The following is a 19,499-nucleotide window of genomic DNA, read 5'->3' as shown; positions in this document are numbered from 1 at the left end:
GGAGGATTGCTTGAGCCCAGAAGGTGGAGGCTGCAGTGACCAGTGATCACATCACTGCATTGCAGCCTGGGTGATAAAGTGATACCGTGTCTCAACAAACAAAACAAAACAATTTCTCAACATCTTTATGACCTACTCCTTCTAACATGTTATTCCAGCTGGTGAAAACCGAGATATATATCTGATTACCTACAGAAGCCATCATGTATCTCTTACAAATGCAGCTGACAAATTTTCCAGAGAAACAAATTTTTGAAATAGAATTCGTTGTGCCCAAGCCCTTAAACAACTTTTCTCTGAATGACTGAATATTTTCTCTTCCTTCCTTCAGAATCATAAGTGATGAATATTTGAAAATGATTACAGACAATGTAAAATGATCTTTCATATTTGTTTGCTCAGTGCATGTGGACAAAGGTGTAAAATGTAGCCACAGATAGTCTAACACTGAAATTTTAGTGTAAACAGTTCAAGAAGTTTCTATGAAACTCTTTTCGTAAATTATGTGTTAAGACTTGTATCTTCACCAATAGACTCGTTCTAGTATTTCTTAAACCATCCCAGATGCAAATCCTCTCTGAAATTAAGACTGAGAATATTTTGTTACAAAGGGTTATAAGGATGATCAAATCAGTTAACCAGAAATGGAGCTAGAAAATCAGACAGAAAATTGGTTTGAATTGTGTGTGTATGCCCATGCATTATATAATAAACACATATAGAACGAAAGTATGTCACATTTAGTCAGAAGATCTAGTATTATGTTACTGATCTTGGACAGGTAGCTCTCTCACCTGGTTTTCTAATCTATAAACTGTAAATTATAAAATAATCATAATAAAAATGTAAATCATAAAATAATCATAATAAAAATTCCTGACTTATATTTCACACAAGTTTGTGAAAACTAAACTATACAATACACATGTAAGTGCTTTGTAAAATGTAAAGTACTTTACAAATGTGAGGTAATATCACATATAGCCTGTGTATGTGTGTTTGCATAGGTGCATAATGTGTGTATGTGCATTAAATATTTGAGATCCTGGATTCATTAATACAGTTCTTTAATCTCTTTGGGAATGACAATCCAATTTTCACTGCGAAAACCCCTGCAGTGTCTTGTCTCTGTTCATTAGCACCTCTAGAAAGCAGCTGACAAGAGGATTAAAATTTAAATCCAGAAATGGGGCTTTGTTCTAGCGTTTCTAGTTAATGATATGTTGGGAAGATGGATAAATTTAGTTTAATTGATCAATGGATTTAACTGAACTAAGATTGCTATTTTCTCCATTACACAAAAAAGAGGAAATAATAATACAGCCACAACTTCTCATTCCTTCTCTTATTCTTATGCTGAATTATTATTATTTTTTTTATTTTTATTTTTATTTTTTTTGAGACAGAGTCTCGCTCTGTCGCCCAGACTGGAGTGCAGTGGCCGGATCTCAGCTCACTGCAAGCTCCACCTCCCGGGTTTACGCCATTCTCCTGCCTCAGCCTCCCAAGTAGCTGGGACTACAAGCGCCCGCCACCTCGCCCAGCTATTTTTTTGTATTTTTTAGTAGAGACGGGGTTTCACCATGTTAGCCAGGATGGTCTCGATCTCCTGACCTTGTGATCCGCCCGTCTCGGCCTCCCAAAGTGCTGGGATTACGGGCTTGAGCCACCGCGCCTGGCCTATGCTGAATTATTAAAACCTTCATACTTAATTTGTTATCTGCAGTAATAGGTCTTGCCATGTTAGGTAGACCACAGCAATTCTATATTCCTTTCCTTTGCCTTTCTGAATATTTTGTTTATGTTACAAACCAGCAAGTTCACTGTATGTGAAACAATGTCGTAAGAAAAAGGTATCATACTTAATCAAAAACATTTTCAAAATGTTATGCTCTTAAAGTATATACACTTTATCACTAATTAGGTTATTCTTGCATTTCTCTGAAGAGGTGGCTGCATAAAACTTGAAGGTACATACTTGCCCGTTAGAAGCTCATACACTAGAATTCCCAGTGACCAGAAATCCACACTGAAGTCATGTCCTTTGTTGAGAATGACTTCAGGAGCTACATATTCTGGAGTCCCACAGAATGTCCATGTTTTCTGTCCAGACCCTATTTTCTTCGCAAATCCAAAGTCAACCTGGTAAAGAACAGCAAAGAAATTGTGTAGAAACCATAAAACTCATGCTCCTCTTTAAGTCTCCCTCTTACCTCTGAAATCTGCTTTCTACACCCCGCCCTTCCTTTTATACCATACACGCACATATAAACACACACACACACACACACACACACACATACACACACACACAGAGAGAGAGAGCGACCACCTCGTGTATTCCTTTGCAGAGTCAGATGTGTATCTAGTCGAACTGGGGAAAGATCCATGCACATACCTCTCTGCCCACGACCCCTAGAGGATAAGACGAATGGCTTAGCAAAGGAGAGCCATAACAACAACTTTGAAGCTCAGGGCAAGCAGGTCTAAATACATGTTTAATTGAAAGGTGGTATTCTTTGGGAAGAAGAGACAAGGAAGAAGTGATGAACATCTGTGCAAGTAAAGCTCCATCATGAATGTAAAAATAATAACAAAATTGAGAGTTTGGGAAATGGACTACTGCTGAGAAGGGGGGCTTAAAAGTCTGGACAGTCTTTAAATCATTATACACAATGTCTGCACCCTACACATTTTGGCAGTCCAAAGCAAAGTCAGGGTAATCTCACGCCAACTTTGTCTGGGCTCTATGCACTTTTTGTCTCTCTCAGGAAGGCGAGTGGTGGGTAGCATCTACATTAACTTATTTATTCTGAAAACATACATTCAGCACTCAGTCAAGGTCAGGCTTTGTGCTAGGCCTATAGATTCACAGTTAACTTTGAGACGTTCAGTGCATTAGCAAAATGTACACATAGATGATTAATATTATATCATGTTATACATGATATAATTGAACAAAGTATAAACTCAGAGGGCAAAAAACATATATATCGAGAACATTAGGGAGATGATGGTTGGGGAAGATGTTATTAGGAGGTGACATCTGAGCTTGGCCCTGACTGAGGATCAGGAACTCTCCCAGGGTAATGAATCAGTGCTATCATCCTCCGTTTTTGCAAAACAGACCTTTCCTCTTCTCTGAGGCCCTATTCAAAGAACTCCGTGCACAGAATAGACAGAAAAAAAGCTGGAGCTACAGAAGGGCCCCTCATTGAATCGAGGCAGTGTACATGATTGAAATCCTTCCCTTCAAAACACAGTTGGTTTTCTTTCCCAGGCATATTTAGCAAATACTTTTCATCTCCAATATATACAGATATTCTTCTAATAAAACTATCCTCCACCTTCCTCAAATAAACAGTCACACAAATTGTTCCTGGGCTTCAACATGCACATTTCACATAGCCTCTCTCAATAATACAGCAACAATCTTGGCTAAAAAATAAACAAGGTTCATATATCAAAATAAGCCCTCACCTAAAAAAGTATGAGTCATTGAACTATAAAATCCAGCCCCTATTTATTTATTCAAATATTGGTATTTAAAATCTTAATTTACCTTAAATAAACCCCTTAGAAATTTACCATTTTAATGATTCCTTTTAGTGTTTATCACACAACAGCAAGGATCTTCCTACTGGAAAAAGGGAATTTAAACAATCTAATTTGAAGTGGGCTTTTGCTGATTTTTTTCATCCACACAGAATGACTCACAGTGATTATATCTACTGTGTGGTTGGGGATATCACAAAATTAAAATTTGTAACCAGCTGAGACTAGCACTTCAACGTATTCCTCAGAGAAAGAACCAATATGAAAATCCTAGCTAATTTTATAAAGAACAAAATTTAAAAGGCAAGAAAGTAATGTTTGTAATGTGCATCAATGTAACGCACATTAATGTTTGCAACGTGTAATGTGCATCATTTGTATGCACACATATATGAAAATATTCTAATCTGTTGCTTTATAACAGCCTTTCAACTCATTTCTTTTTTAATTGCATTTAAGTTTTCCTTGTAAGGATCACTGGAAACTCACTAGCTATTCAGGAGAATTTCTCTAGCTCTGAAAGTGGTATATTTCCATTTGAATTTCTGGTTTAGCTTTTGTAATATTTTCATATTGGCCTAAAGAGATGGCAATACTTATATTAAAATTTTAAGATTGATGTAAACGTATCACTTTCTTTATCTCCTTTGATCATATTAACTTTGGTCTAATCCGTTTTGTCAGTGGGAACTGGACACTCAGACCTATCTAAAACATGTGCCTAATATAGAAGGCCCCAAATCTTCTACATCAAGTTTTGTATATTTTCTATAATAATCACGCTATGTCTGTCTTGTACCACCATGGATACCACCAGAAAGCCTGTCTTTTTTTCATCCCAGCTCTTCTAGACAACAGAAAGGTTAATAAATAACTCAATAAATATTTATTGAGTACCACTATATACCAAAAAGACTCACTGAGGAGGTAGCGTTTGAGCAGATTTGAGTAGAAATCTCCATGAGATAAGAAAGAAAGCACTGTATAAGTATCTGAGCAGCAGTCATACTGCCAAAAGGAAGAGCCAATGAAAAGGCCTGACATGGAATTATGAATGGTAGAATCAAGAACTGCCAAGAAGGCCAGCATGGCTGGGCAAAAATGGATGAGGGGAAGAGAGGCAAGAAGTGAGAGCACTATGGGTTTGTAAACCACAGAAACAACTTCAGAGTTTTTTCTTTTCTAGGAAATCACAGTAAGATTAACAGAAGGGGTATGGCATGGCCTGACATGTTTTAAAGGGATCAATCTAGGAGACAAGAGAATAGACAACACCCCCCTTGTTTTTTTCAAATTCTACTAACAAAACTGAGGTTTCAAGAAGAGCACCCCGTTTTTTTCAAATTCTACTACCAAAACTGAGGTTTCAAGAAGAGAACCTGAGGAAGGTGTACACAGGTTTGCCTTTGTCTCTATTAAATTCTCTTTATTAACGATGGCTTACATCATGCTGAAAACATCATCTCCGAAGATTTTAATAAACTAGAAGGTTTTAAAATGATTCTAAATCTGTACTGATGATTGCATCATTCAGAAATAGAAAAATTTGCATTGTGGCTTGCTGGAGCTGGTATCCAGTAAGTGTGAACTCTTTCCCAGAAGTTTCTCTCTGGGTCAGTAAATTTGTCAGATATTGGTTCTCTTGGTCACATAAAAATGGACACAAAATGACTAGTCTAATTAAACCAGATGATTCATGGTGACATGCCATTCCAAAAAAATATTTATGTGGCATTTTTAGTGTGCTTCCTTTACCCAAGTCTAGACAAGGGTAAAATGGAATCTGTTTATTCTGTCCACCAACAACCAAAGTTGATTTAATGTCTTTCTGCTACTAACGTCCATCCACTAAAAGAGGCAACAATGGATGGGTTTGACTGAGAGGAAGTGAAAATGAAAGAAGCTAAAGATCTGGGATGCATGAGTCTTTCCAAGTAATGACCCACTCTTCATGTTTGGTGTACAAATTCAGCTGAAATACCTAAGAGTATTTAGTAGAAGGTGGGTGAGATGAAGGGAAGACTTGCACACCCCAGGACAAACTGGAAATATTTTTGAGGCTCATCTCATATGCCACCACTTCTTTGAAGTCTTAATTGAATTTACAGAACCAATTCCTTTCTCCTGTGAGGTTCTGTAACACTTTTTATATTCCAGAATTACATCCCCAATGCCAGTGGTGTCTAGTTGTGAATAAATCTAGCTCTTTTGAAAAGGCAATTTATCCTATACATTTTGTACCCCTACAGCCTTTGCAACACATGTTCAACCTGTGTTTGGTGAAAAAAAAAAATTGAATGAAGAAATAATCAATAACGTCAGTTTTATTACGACATAATGAGGTTTAGGAAGGTCATGGATACATGTCTGTAGTAAAATTTGAACCAGGTTCAAAGGGAACCTTCTTACTATATAAATTGATGAGGAAGTAGAAGGCGTTTAAGTGAGAAGCAACAGTATGTGTTAAGCACATTGGTGAGAAAAACTTAACTGTCAAGTACAGCTAATAATGGTCTGGCTAATAATGATCTGGCAATAAAAATATGGTTCCAGTTGGTGATTATTTTTAATTTTCAATTTAAAAAATAATTGATATATATAAAATAATGTGACATATAAACAAGTTATAAAGTATGAGAATAAAACACCCCTGCACCTACCAACAGTTTAATAACTAAACAGAACCAATGCCAAAGCCTTCTGTCTTCCTCCCACAGTGTCCTCTTGCTCATTGCCCAAAGGTCCCATTACCCTGACTTTTGTGTTCATCATTTGCTTGCATTGATTTCTAATTTAACCACAAATCTAATATCCTTAAATACTTTATAGTTTTTTAAAATTTTAGATAAATCTTAATGTATTTGATCTCGGACAAATGGTCTTTTTTACTGAAAATTTATATTGTCAATTTAATCTATACCCTATATAGTCCACTTATTTTCACTGCTGTATTATAACACCATTGGATTAACATAGCATGATTTTTGTCCATTTTGCTGTTGATGGACATGTGTGTTATTTCCAATCGTGTATTATTGCAAAAATGCTTCTATTAACATGATTTTCTAGGTTACGTAGTAGAAATGTATACAAGAGTAAAAATGCTGGATCAAAGACATGGTTTCTTCAACTTTACTAGATATTGCCAAATTATTTTCCAAAGGGATTGTGTGATATTGCCACCCCTTTGTATAAGAGTTCTGACTGCTCTACGACTTCACCATCATTTAGTAATATAAACTTTTTATTTTTTGCCACCTGTGAGTATAAAATCACTGTGGTCTTAACTTGCCTCTCCTCCACTAATAGTTTGAGCTATAGCATTATAATTAGTTCTCATATCTGAGGGAGCAATTTATTTCCACACTGTTCTCCTTGTTTATCTTCAGAAATGTCTTGGCTATTTTTGGCCCTTGGTTACTCTACATAAGTTTTAGAATCAGTTTGCCAAGCTTCACAAAAAGTTCTGCTGGAATTTCCATTGGAAGTGTATTTAATCTGTAGCTGAGGAGTGATTCAGAAATGCAGGTTTCTTCCATCTTAGGGCTCTGTCAACTTCCAGATGGCTATGTTCATTAACAAGCCAGAAAGAGTGCATAAAAATCAGCTGCAAACAATTTTTACACTTTAGGTCTGATAGTGGTAAACATCACTTTTGCTCACATTTCACTATTTAGAACTATGCCACAAGGTTACAACTAACCAGAAAAAAGTCTGAGATATGCTGTCTAGCTCTGTACCCAGAAGAGAGAAAAAATCCATATTACCTATTAATTTAGGTCTTTTAAACATCTTTCCATAAATTTTTATGTTTCTCAATAAAACTCTTACACACTTTTGTTAGAGTTAGCTCTAGATACATATTTCCATGCTTTTTGTAAATGGCATTATAAATGCCAAAATTACATAGTTGATGCCTACGTATCAACTATTTTTCTGGCATTTAAAAATACACTAAGTTGTTGTATTATTAATCTTACACCCACAACTATACTAAACTCTCTACCTGATTCTTTTTTTTAACTTTTATTTTAGGTCCATGGGTACATGTGCAGGTTTGTTATATAAGTAAATTGTATGTCACAGGGTTTGGTGTACAGATTATGTCATCATCCAGGTAATAAGCCTAGTCCTGATAGGTAGTTTTTTGATCCTCTCCCTCCTGTTAACCTCCACCCTCAAGTAGGTCCTGGTGTCTATTATTCCCTTCTTTGTGTCCATAGGTACTCAATGTTTAGCTCCCACTTCTAAGAGAGAACATGCAGTATTTGGTTTTCTGTTCCTGTGTTAGTTCTCTTAGAATAATGGCCTCCAGTTCCAACCATGTTGCTGCAAACTACATGATTTCATTATTTTCTATGGTTGTGTAGTATTCCATGTTATATACGTACAACATTCTCTTTACTGTTGATGGGGATTTAGGTTGATTCCATGTTTTTACTACTGTGAAGAGTGCTGTAATGAACATATGTGTGCATAGGTGTTTATGGTAGAATGATTTATATACCCAGTAATGAGACTGTTGGGTTGCATGGTGATTTTAAGCTCTTTGAGAAATTGCCACACTGCTTTCCACAATAGCTGAACTAATTTACAATTCCCTCAGCAGTGTAAGTGTTCCCTTTTCTCTGAAACCTTGATAGGATCTCCTATTTTTTGATTTTGTGATGTTAGCCATTATGACTGGTGTGAGATAGTATCTCACTGTGGTTGTTATTTGCACTTCTCCCATGATTAGTGATGTTGAGTATTTTTTCATATGCTTGTTTGCCACATGTATGTCTTCTTTTGAGAAGCATCTGTTCATGTCCCTTGCCAACTTTTAAATGGGATGTTTTTTTCTTGTCAATTTGTTTAAGTTTCTTATAGATTCTGGATGTTAGACTTTTGTCAGATGCCTAGTTTGCAAAAATTTTCTCCCATCCTGTAGGCTATCTATTTACCATGTTATTATTTATTTATTTATTTATTTATTTTGAGACAGGGTCTCACTCAGTCACCCAGGCTGGAGTGCAGTGGCATGATCGTGGCTCACTGCAGCCTCAACCTCCTGGGCTCAAGCAATCCTCCCACCTCAGCCTCCCAAGTAACTGAAGCTACGGGAGTGCACAACCACACCCAGCTGATTTTTATATTTTTTGTAGAGACGGGGTTTCACCATGTTGCCCAGGCTGGTCTTGAACTCCTGAACTCAAGCAATCCTCCCTCCGCAGGTGTCCCAAAGTGCTGGGATTACAGGCACTGTGCCTGGCCTCTTGTTACATTTTAGATTTCCATAGATTTAATTGCATCACCTGGAAGGTTTTATTGTTCACTTTTCAATCCATCTTTTAATTTTATTCATAGTTTGCTGCATTGGGACCTCCTGTAAAATACCAAATAGAGTGCTTATACCACCGACTCTCAAAAGTCAGTGGTATACTTCTAATGTTTCATAATTATGTACAATGTTTGCCCTAAATTTTGTAAGGTTTCATTAGGTTAATAAAATTATTTTTCTTCACAATTTGCTAAGATATTTTATCATAACTGAATGTAGAAATATGTTAAAATTTTCTCAGCATCTATTAAGGTAGTTATATAACGTTTTTCTCATTTAATCTGGTAAAGTGGTGATTTAGTAAAATTTTTAAGACTTCACTTTTTTAGAGCAATCAGTGAAATGGAAAGGAACGACACAGAGATTTCCTGTATAACTCCTGCTCCCATATATAAATAGCTTTCCCCATTATCAACATCCCTCACCAGAGTGAAACACTTGATACAATTGATGGATTTATATTGATACATCGTGAACACCCAAAGTCTACCTGTCACAAAAAGATTCACTCTTGGTGTTGCATATTTTATGGATTTGGACAAATGTATAATGGCAGGTATCCACTGTTACTGTATCATGCAGAGTATTTTCACTCTCCTAAAAATCCTGTGTACTGCCTATTCATTTATTCTCCCCTGCCCCAAACCCCACCAACCATTAATCTTTTTGCTGTCTCCAATATTTTTGCCATTTACAAAATGTCATTTAGTTGGAATAATGAAGTATGTAATCTTTTTAGATTGGCTTCTTCCATTTAATAATATACATTTTGCTTTTCCATGTCTTTTCATGGCTTGATAAGTCATTTCTTTTTAGCACTGAAAAATGCTCCATTGTCTGGATTTAGCACTGTTTACCCATTCACCTTCTGAAGGATACTGTGGCTGCTTCCAAGTTTTGGCAGTTATGATTAAAGCTGCTATATAAACTTCTGTGTATAGTTTTTTGTGTAAACAGAAGTTTTCAACTACTTTCCATGCATATCAAAAAACATGATTGTTGGATCATATGGTAAAGGTATGAGTAGTTATGCGAGAAACCTCCAAACTGCCTGTTAAAGTGGCTGTACCATTTGCATTCCTATCAGCGTTTGGTGTTGCCAGTGTTCTAGAATTTAACCACTCTAATAGGTGTGTAGTGATATCTCATTGCTTTGATTTGCAATTCCCTAAAGACTTATGATTTTGAACACCTTTCATATGCTTATTTGAGATGTGTATATCTTCCTTGGGGAAGTGTCTCTTCAGGTCTTTTGCCGATTATTTAATCAAGTTGTTTGTTTTCTTATGGTTTAAAGCATTTTATATATTTTTATAATAATCCTTTATCAAGTATGTTTTTTGCAAATATTTTCTCCCAGTCAGTAGCTTGTCTTCTAATTCTCTTAACAGTCTTTCACCGAGCAGAAGTTTTTGTTTGGTTTGTTTGTTTGTTTGCTTGTTTTGAGACAGGGTCTCACTCTTTCACCCAGGCTGGAGTGCAGTGGCATGATCTCTGCTCAATGCAGCCACAACCTCCTGGTCTCAGGTAATCCTCCTACCTTAGCCTCCCAAGTAGCTGGGACTACAGGTGTGAGCCACCATGCCCAGCTAATTTTTTGTGTTTTTTGTAGAGATGGAGTTTCACCATGTTGCTCAGGCTGCTCTCAAACTCCTGAGCTCAAGTGATCCATCCACCTTGGCTTCTCAAAGTGCCAGGATTACAGGTATGTGCCACTGGGCGCAGCCAAGAAGCTTTTAATTTTAATGAAGTCCAGTTTATCAATTATTTCTCTCATGGATCATGCCTTTGGTGTTGTATCTAAAAAGTTATTGCCATATTCAAAGTCTTCCTCCTATGTTATCTTCTAGGAGTTTTATTGTTTGCATTATATATTTAGGTCTTTGATCCATTTTGAGTTAATTTTCATGAAGGGTATATGGTCTGTATCCAGATTTACTTTTTAGCATCTGGACGTCTCATTGTTCCAGCAGTATTTGTTGAAAAGACTATCTTTGCTCTATGTATTGCTTTGCTTATTTGTCAAACATCAATTGACTATGTTTACATGGATCTACTTTTGGGTTCTATATTTTGTTCCATGGATCTATTTGTCTTTCCTTTTGTCAATTCCACACTGTCTTCAGTATGGTAGCTTTATAGTATGTCTTGACATTGGAAACTGTCAGTCCTCCAACTCTGTTTTCCTTCAATGTTACATTGGCTATTCTGGGTCTCTTGCCTCCACCTATAAACTTTAGAATGAGTTTCTCACTGTACACAAAATAACCTGATGAGATTTTGATTGAAATTGAATTGAATTTATAGATCAAGTTGGGAAGAACTGACATCTTAAGGATATTGTCAAAGTGAACTAAATGTGGCCTGAGAAGGACTCCATATTTCTATATTTGAGTCCTTGTGGACAAACTGCAACCTAACCTAGTAGGTAGACAAGATTGAAAACCTAACTTAGAGCATGCCCCTGTAACAATAGCTGAGTCTTAGCCAATCCCAGAAGCCATACTTCAACTACTCATACACTGCTGAATGTTCAAACTGTGTTCAAATAAGGAAAATACCAACCTGTAACCAATCCAGCCGTTTCTGTATCTTCCGATTTCTGTATGTCACTTCCCTTTTTTTGTCTGTACATTTGTTCTGACCATGAGGCACCCCTGGAGTCTCCCTGAATCTGCTGTGATTCTGGGGCCACCCAATTCATGAATCACCCATTGATCAATGAAATTCCTTTACATTTAATTTGGCTGAAGATTTTATTTTAGCAATACTGAGTCTTTCAATTCATGAACATGGAATACTCTTCATTTATTTTAGTTTTTTTTCATATCTTTCATCAAAATTTTGTAGTTTTCCTCATAGATTTACATATATTTTGTCATATTTAAACCTATTTCATTTTGTGCGTACTAATGTAAATGGTCTAGTGTTTTTAACTTCAAATTCTACTTGTTCATTGCTAGTATATAGGAAAGTGATTGATTTTTGCATGTTAGCCTTGTATCCTGCAACCTTGCTGTAAGTGCTTTTTAGTTCTGTGACATTTTTTGTTGTTGTTGTTGATTCTTTAAGATTTTCTACATAGATAATGATATCATCTGTGAGCAAGACTTTTATTTCTTTCTTCCAAATCCATATACCCTGTATTTCCTTGTCCTGCTGCATTAACTAGGACTTCCAGTGTGGTACTGAAAAAGAGTGGTAAGAGAAGACATCCTTGTCTTGTTCCTGATCTTAGTGGAAAAGTTTCTGGTTTCTCACCATTAGGTATGATGTGAGCTGTAGGCTTTTTGTAGGTATTCTTTATCATGTTGAGAAAGTTCTCCTCTGTTCCTAGTTTACTAAGAGTTTTTATCATGGATGAGTATTCGACTTTGTCAAATGGCTTTTCTGCATTTATGGATATGATAATATAATGCTTTTCTTTTCAGCCTGCTGGTGTAATGGATTACATTCATCGACTTTCAAATATTGAACCAGTCTTAAATACCTGGAATAAATTTTACTTGGTTGTGGTATATAATCCTTTGTATACATTGTTGGATTCTATTTGTCAATATTTTGCTGGGAGCTTCTGCATCTATGTTCATGGGAGACATTGGTGCATAGTTTTTTTTTTTTTTTTTTTTCCTGGAATGTCTATGTCTGCTTCTGGTATTAGGGTAATAATGGCCTCATAAAATCAGTTATGGAGTATTCCTTCTTCTTTATCTTCTGAAAGACATGGTAGAGAATCAGTATAATTTCTTAGGTGAATGTTTGCTGGAATTCACCAGTAAACCCATCTAAGCCTGGTTCTTTTTGCTCTAGAAGGTTATTAATTATTGATTCAACTTCTTTAATAGAGAAAGGCCTATTCAGATTGCCTATTCCTCTTGTGTGATTTTTGACAGATTGTGTCTTTCAAGGAATTAGTCCATTTCATCTAGGTTATCAAATTTGTAGACACAGAGTTGTTCATAGCATCCTTTTATTATCATTTTAATATCCATGGAATATGTAGAATCCATATCCATGAAATCTGTGGAATCCATGTGCCCTCTTTCATTTCTGATATTAGTAATTTATATCTTTGCTCTTTCACTCTTTTTTTCTTAATCTGGATAGAGACATTGATTTTATTGATCTTTTCACATAACTTTTGGTTTCATTCATTCTTATATGCTAAGTAACATGCTAAGTTCAGCAGTAAACACCCTAGCATAGTTTGCCGTTATAGGGCTATCAGTATAGAGAGGCAGATAGATGATAGTCAGGCAATAATATCAACATTTAATATGTCTTGTATTATATTTTCTTATACTCAATATAAGTAAGATTAAGTTGCTCTGTTAACACATCCTGTGCAAAAGCATGTGAGCAGGCCCTGAATTTTAGCTGAGCTGCATTACTCACATGAGTTAACAATAATTCATCTAGGACATTTATTGATGAGCAGCAGCTGAGATTTATTGGATTATTACTTGTTAGAGTAAAACCAAGTTTTCTCCTGAAGAATCGCAAAAAAGGCTAGCTACTATATAAATGCTGCATAGGTTGAGAATAAAGTGGGCTCTCTTTTAAATCCTTTAAGTATTGTCCTAATCTTAACATTATTATTGATTCATTCACTACAACCAGAAAAAAGGTTCTTAACCTTCATCAGCTCTTCTTGGCCTGAAAAGTGGAGTAAGATATAGGAAATTCTCTGATGGGCAGGTAAGATATAATGATGGTCCTTTAGTTACTTAATCTCCACTCAGTGTGATTTCTGATTAAAAACAGCTTGAACCCAGGTGAGATTCATTTTGGAAAAAATCAGGCTGACAATGTCAATCATGACTAAGGAATAAGAGTAGAATGAGGTCTTAACCCCTCACCACAAACTCATCATCTGTAATTATTAAGAAAGGACACACCACTACAGACTCCAAAGACACACTTCCAGACCCAGACTTTTCTCCTCTTATTTAGGCCTTTTTTTCTGGGCTTTCCCTGGTTTTCCTCTGCTGAAAGAACAAACAGACAAGCAAACTTTCCCTTACTTGCCTCCCTTAGGTATCTGACCCCTCATAGATATTGCCAAGAATTGATGAAGGAGGATGAAAATGCCACTTCTCAGAATTTGTAGAATGAGACCAAAGTCATTCTTATAAGACATTGTATTTAAAACTGGACTGCCCACAGTGTCCATCACCCAGATGGAAGTCCTGTTGTACTGCCACAGGGCACACCCCACCCTAGGCCACCCTTTCCAGACTCCATCCCACTACAGTCCGCTCAGGAGCCTCAGCTAAAACAGCTCTGGCTGGGCTGTCAGCCCAATCAATTCCCATTTTTGCTACTTCATGAAACTTGCTTAATGTCCCAGTATATGATCAAATTTTGTTAATGTGCATTCTCCACCTACTGGGAACAATATTCTACAAGCCCATTAGATGAAGTGTATTATTTGTGTTTTATACATATTCTAAAGCTTTAGTGATTTTGGATCTAAATGTTCTACCAATTTCTGAGGAACATATATTAAAATTTCTGCAATTGCTCATGTGTCCTTATCTGCCAAATTCCTTTTATTTTTATTTTTGAAGCATTTTATTAGGTAAATAGAATATTAGGATTTTTATATCACTTTGGTGAAATCAGCCTTTCATGATCATGTGGTAACCCCATTTATCTCTAGGAATTCCACCCTTTTAATTCCAACCTTTGTGCATCCTCATATTTTAAGCATATCTCTTGTAAACATCACATAGGTGATTTTCTTTTTTTTTTTTTTTTTTTTTTAGACACAGTCTTGCTCTGTCTCCCAGGCTGGAGTGCAGTGGCCAGATCTCAGCCCACTGCAAGCTCCGCCTCCCGGGTCCATGGCATTCTCCTGCCTCAGCCTCCCGAGGAGCTGGGACTACAGGCGCCCGCTGCCACACCTGGCTATTTTTTTGTATTTCTAGTAGAGATGGGGTTTCACCGTGTTAGCCAGGATGGTCTTGATCTCCTGACCTCGTGATCCGCCCGCCTCGACCTCCCAAAGTGTTGGGATTACAGGCGTGAGCCAACGCGCCTGGCCAGTTTTTGTTTTTTAAATGTATTTGACAATAGTTTTTTTACCTGGAGAGTTAAGTCCATTTACATATACTGGATTTCTTTTCTATTTCCTTAATTTATGCTTTCTCTTTGATTATTTTTGGATTTTCTGTTTCTCTTTTGCAGCCCTCTTTTAAAATAACATTTTCTCAAAAAAGAATTTTATCCTTCTATTTTAATTCCAATTATACCCACTCTCAGTTTGCATGCTACTGTTCAGTATTTCACATTTTTAAAATTTTAATACTATCTATTGGAATAATTATTACTTTATGCCATAATTTTTTAACAAGGTAGCATGTTTACCATTTCTTTATGGTCACCACTCCTTGTGGCATATCAGATCCTTCATCAGGGATCATTTCTCTTCTCTCTTAAGCATATCCTTTGTACGTAGAAGTAAACACCCTTTATCTTTGTCTGAAAATGTCTTTATTTCATCCTTTCTGAAAGACAGTTTCCCTGGACATGTAACTCCAGTTTTTCATTTACTTTTTTTCAGAACTTTAAATTCTGCATTCTAGCTTCTATTGTTGCTGTTGAGATATCAACTGAAAGCTTAATTTTTATTCCTTTACATATAAACTATCTTTTCTCCTTGGGATAGCTTTTAAGACTTTGTTTGTTTTTGTTTTGTACTTTCACTAGTACAATAGCAAACATCTGTGATATCCTTTTGCTATTCTGAAGCGTCTCATCCCACAATGAATAAGAGCAGACCCTGTTTAGCCAACAGAACACACTGGAAGTGCTAGTGTGTGACTTTCAAGAGCAGGTCTTCCAAAAGCTTTGTAGCTTTTTCGTTATCTCTTGGATGACTCACCCTGAGGGAAGCCAGCTGCCATGAGTTACTCAATCGGTCCCAGGAAGAGGCCCACCTGGAGAAGAATTAAGGCACCCAACTAACAGCCAGCATCAGCTTGCAGCACATGAGGGAGTCACCTTGGATTCGCTTCCTCTAATCTAATGGGTCTCTGAGCCTCCAGGTGACTGCAGCCCCTGACACCATCTGACTGTAACTTCCTGAGGGACCTCAAGCAAAATCACTTCCAAATTCCTGACCCACAGAAACATGAGATCATAAATGATTATTGTTGTTTTAAGCTATTATATTTTGGAGTGGTTTGTTAGGTAAAATAGGAACTTGTTTATCCTAGTTTAGAATTGTTGGGGTCCCTTTACTTGATGAATGGTGTCATTTTTAATTTCTGGAAAATTTTAGTTACTATTTCTTAAATACTGCTTTTCCCTCATTCTCTACATGATTTTTGTCTAGGACTCTATTCTCCAACTCTTTCCATTTCTCTTTCCTATATTCCACATTTTTATGTCTCTAGTCTATGTAAATTACTTGAATTTATCTTTCAGTTCACAGATTTTTATTCTTTGTTGGGTCAATCATCTGCTATTTAACCTTTATGATACAGTTTTTTAAATTGACTTATAAGCAATAAAATCCATAGATTTTTAGTGTGCAGTTCATTGAATTTTAATGCATAGTATACTGATGTAGCTGCAACCACTGTACTGTCAAGATATAGGCATTCCCGTTATTTCAAAAAATTCCCTCAAGCTCCTTTCCAGTCAAATGTTTTTCCCAGAGATAACCATTGTATTTTTGCCTGCCACCTGTTCTAGAACTTTGATACACGGAATCATGCAGAAGGTACTCTTCTGTGTGTGGCTTCCTTTGATTGTCAGTTTAAAAACTGCATTCATGTTCCTTTTTATTGGTGAGCAGCATTCCATTGCTGAGTACACTACTACATGTTTATAAATTCAGTTGATGATGGGTATTTTGGCTTTTTCCAATTTGGGGGCTATTAGGAATAAAGTTGTTATAAAATTTGTGGTCAAGATATTTGAAGATATTTCAATTTACCCGGATAAATACCAAAAAAGTGGAATTTCTTGTCACAGAATAGGTATACGTTTGACTCTATGAAAAACTGCCTAGCTATTCTTTGAAATAGTTTACAATTTTCTTTTCCTAATAGAAATGTAGGGGAACAACCTCACCAACACTTGGTATTATAAATCTTTTTAAGTAGGTATGAAATGGCAACTCTGTGGTTTTAATTTGCATTTCCTTGATGACTACTGACATGACTTACTGACCATTTCTATATTTTCTTTTGTGAACTGTTTTTTTTTTAAATATATATACTTCAAGTTCTGGGATACATGTGCAGAACATGCAGGTTTCTTACATACGTATACACATGCCATGGTGGTTTGCTGCACCCAACAACCCATCACCTACATGAGGTATTTCTCCTAATGCCATTCCTTCTCTAGACCCCCCAGCCCCCAACAGGCCCTGGTGTGTGATGTTCCCCTCCCTGTGTCCATGTGTTCTCCATCATTCAACTCTCACTTATGAGGGAGAACATGCAGTGTTTGTTTTTTTATTCCTGTGTTAATTTTCTGAGAATGATGGTTTCCAGCTTCATCCATGTCCCTGCAAAATACATGAACTCATCCATTTTTATGACGGCATTGTATTCCATGGTGTATATGTGCCACATTTCCTTTATCTAGTCTATCATTGATGGGCATTTGAGTTGGTTCCAAGTCTTACTATTGTGACTAGTGCTGCAATAAACATACATGTGCATGTATCTTTATAGTAGAATGATTTATAAACATTTGGGTATATACCAAGTAATGGAATTGCTGGGTGAAATGGTATTTCTGGTTCTAGATCCTTGAGGAATCGCCATACTGTCTTCCACAATGGTTGAACTAATTTACACTCCCATCAACAGTGTAAAAGCATTTCTATTTCTCCACATCCTCTCCAACATCTGTTGTTTCCTGACTTCTTAATGATTGCCCTTCTAACTGGCATAAGATGATATCTCATTGTGGTTTTGATTTGCATTTCTCTAATGACCAGTGATGATGAGCATTTTTTCATGTCTATTGGCTGCATAAATGTCTTCTTTTGAGAAGTGTCTGTTCATATTCTTTGCCCACTTTTTGATGGGGTTGTTTGTTTTTTTTCTTGTAGATTTGTTTAAGTTCTTTGTAGATTCTGGATATTAGCCCTTTGTCAGATGGATAGATTGCAAAAATTTTCTCCCATTCTGTATGTTGCCTGTTCACTCTGATGATAGTTTCTTTTGTTGTGCAGAAGCTCTTTAGTTTAATGAGATCCCATTTGTCAATTTTGGCTTTTGTTGCCGTTGCTTTTGGTGTTTTAGACATGAAGTCTTCGTCCATGACTATGTCCCGAATGGTATTGCCCAGGTTTTCTTCCAGGATTTTTATGGTCCTAGGTCTTATGTTTAAGTCTTTGATCCATCTTGAGTTGATTTTTGTATAAGGTGTAAGGAAGGGATCCAGTTTCAGTTTTCTGCATATGACTAGGCAGTTTTCCCAACACCATTTATTAAATAGGAAATCTTTTCCCCATTGCTTGTTTGTGTCACATTTGTCAAAGACCAGATGGTGGTAGAAGTGTAGGGTTATTTCTGAGGCCTCTGTTCTGTTCCATTGGTCTACATATCTGTTTTGGGACCAGTACCATGCTGTTTTGGTTAATGTAGTCTTGTAGTATTGTTTGAAGTCAGGGATTATGATACCTCCAGCTTTGTTCTTTTTGCTTAGAATTGTCTTGGCTATACAGGCTCTTTTTTGGTTCCATATGAAATTTAAAGTAGTTTTTTCTAATTCTGTGAAGAAAGTCAGTGGTAGCTTGATGGGGATAGCATTAAATCTATAAATGATTCTTCTTATCCATGAGCATGGAATGTTTTTCTATTTGTTTGTGTCCTCTCTTATTTCCTTGAGCAGTGGTTTGTAGTTCTCCTTGAAAAGGTCCTTCACATCCCTTGTAAGTTGTATTCCTAGGTATTTTATTCTGTTTGCAGCAATTGTGAAAAGGAATTCACTCATGATTCGGCTCTCTGTGTGTTATTGGTGTATAAGAATGCTTGTAATTTTGACACATAGATTTTGTATCCTGAGACTTTGCTGAAGTTGCTTATCAGCTTTAGGAGATTTAGGGCTGAGATGATGGGGTTTTCTAAATATACAATCATGTCATCTGCAAACAAAGACAATTTGACTTCCTCTCTTCCTGTTTGTATACCCTTTATTTCTTTTTCTTCCCTGATTGCCTTGGCCAGAACTTCCAATACTATGTTGAATAGGAGTGGTGAGTGAGGGCATCCTTGTCTTCTGCCAGTTTTCAAAGGGAATGCTTCCAGCTTTTGTCCATTCAGTAGGATATAGGCTGTGGGTCAGTTATAAATAGCTGTTATTATTTTGAGATATGTTCCATCAATGCCTAGTTTACTGAGAGTTTTTAGCATACAGGGGTGTTGAATTTTATCGAAGGCCTTTTCTGCATCTATTGAGATAATCATGTGGTTTTTGTCATTGGTTTTCTTTATCTAATGAATTACATTTTTTGTTTTGCATATGTTGAACCAGCCTTGCATCCCAGTGATGAAGCTGACTTGATCATGGTGGATAAGGTTTTTTATGTGCTGCTGGATTTGGTTTGCCAGTACCTTATTGAGGATTTTCACAATGATGTTCATCAGGGATATTA

The 19,499-nt window shown here is 36.4% G+C and overlaps 1 protein-coding gene across 1 annotated transcript in view; it reads right to left on the bottom strand.

Moving 5' to 3' along the window:
* The window catches only part of PRKG2 (protein kinase cGMP-dependent 2), a 116,178-nt gene that overhangs the window by 18,344 nt on the left and 78,335 nt on the right, over window positions 1–19,499 (bottom strand). Inside the window, exon 15 of the mRNA XM_033214294.1 lies at window positions 1,979–2,142. Coding sequence (XP_033070185.1) covers window positions 1,979–2,142 — 164 coding nt within the window. The remainder of the gene's footprint in view (window positions 1–1,978; window positions 2,143–19,499) is intronic.

The sequence above is a fragment of the Trachypithecus francoisi genome, unplaced genomic scaffold, assembly GCF_009764315.1.
Source record: "Trachypithecus francoisi isolate TF-2019V2 unplaced genomic scaffold, Tfra_2.0 Lachesis_group1, whole genome shotgun sequence".
Classification (NCBI taxonomy): domain Eukaryota; kingdom Metazoa; phylum Chordata; class Mammalia; order Primates; family Cercopithecidae; genus Trachypithecus; species Trachypithecus francoisi.
Note: the sequence above shows the minus strand (reverse complement) of the source record. Positions and strands in the feature narration are given on the sequence as shown.